We start from the raw sequence: 1,321 nt of genomic DNA, 5'->3' as shown, positions 1-1,321 counted from the left end.
ATATATATATATGGGATTATGGTCTTGCAGCGCATATGGAAACGTAGGTTTTACGACAGGATACAGTTGCAAACGACAAATAAACCCTTCAGACCATTGCCAAGACAAGTGGTACGGCTTTGCAGGAAGATGGAGTGATGAAGGCAAAATAATCCTAATAGTTGTCATGTTATTTGGAAGACTAAAGAAATTCAACATGAGTGGAGGGAAAGCATGGAAGCTTTTGTAATATATATATGTATGTATCATGTATGTATGTAAAAACTAGAAACCATTAATCCATATAATTTTCTTTCTTTTTTTTTTCTTGCTTTCTTTCTTTCTTTCTTTTCTTTTTTGTTTTGTTTTTTTTTTTTTGTTTTTGTCACGTGTAAAGTTTTTTATTTTGTACATAGGATAATGCCAAGAAGTCAGTTTCCACCATTCAATCTTATACATCTTTCGTTGAAGAAAATTTTCTAATATTGTGATTTTTTTTTTATTTCTTTCAAGTTTTTGGGTAAAGAGTACTGAGGCAATACTGTAACTGTTGGCTTTTCTAATTAATTAAACAACCAATTTGTTTAATTAAGTAATTCATGTTTTGTAATCACCCACCCATTATTGGCTTAATTTAGTGTTGCTCTAGATTTTGAAAAAATTACTTTTAACTGTGCTAAAAGAAAAAATAGCTGTTACAAAAAGCAGCTGAGTGTTTGGTAAACTATAATTATAATAGCTGTGCTGGTTTCAAAATCAATATAATAGCGTTTGGTAAATTATGAGATTAAATTACTGTAGATAATTAAAATTTACGACTATATTATATTATACTATAATATAATATATATATAATTACAATATAATATATATTTATTATTATATTTAATATAATAAAAACTATTATTATATAATAAATTATATAATTATAATATAGAATATAATAATATTATTAAAATAATAAACTGAAATAATTAAAAATTACGATTAGATTATATTATATTATACTATAAAATAATATAGAATTACAATATAATGTATATTTATTATTATATTTAATGTAATACAATAAAACTATTATTAAATAATATATTATATAATAATGATATAGAATATATTAATATTATTAAAATGATTAATATAATTACAATATTATAAAACATATTATAATATTACAAAAGAAATAATAATATTTCAATTATATTATAATTAAAAATTATAACTATATTATATTATATTATATTATATTATATTATTATTATAATATCATATTATATGATAAAATAATAATATTAGAGTTATTAATATAATTATGATATTATTTGTTACAATATTATTATTA

At 20.1% G+C, this 1,321-nt stretch overlaps 1 protein-coding gene across 1 annotated transcript in view; it reads left to right on the top strand.

Moving 5' to 3' along the window:
• LOC21396242 (sodium transporter HKT1) overlaps positions 1–229 on the top strand; it is an 11,460-nt gene extending 11,231 nt beyond the window's left edge. Inside the window, exon 5 of the mRNA XM_010097080.2 lies at positions 31–229. Within this exon, the coding sequence (XP_010095382.2) occupies positions 31–229 (199 nt within the window). The remainder of the gene's footprint in view (positions 1–30) is intronic.
• The last annotated feature ends 1,092 nt before the right edge of the window (positions 230–1,321 follow it).

The sequence above is a fragment of the Morus notabilis genome, unplaced genomic scaffold (genome assembly GCF_000414095.1).
Source record: "Morus notabilis unplaced genomic scaffold, ASM41409v2 Scaffold555, whole genome shotgun sequence".
Lineage (NCBI taxonomy): Eukaryota > Viridiplantae > Streptophyta > Magnoliopsida > Rosales > Moraceae > Morus > Morus notabilis.
The sequence above is the reverse complement of the archived record's forward strand: the minus strand, read 5'-3'. Positions and strand labels throughout refer to the sequence as shown.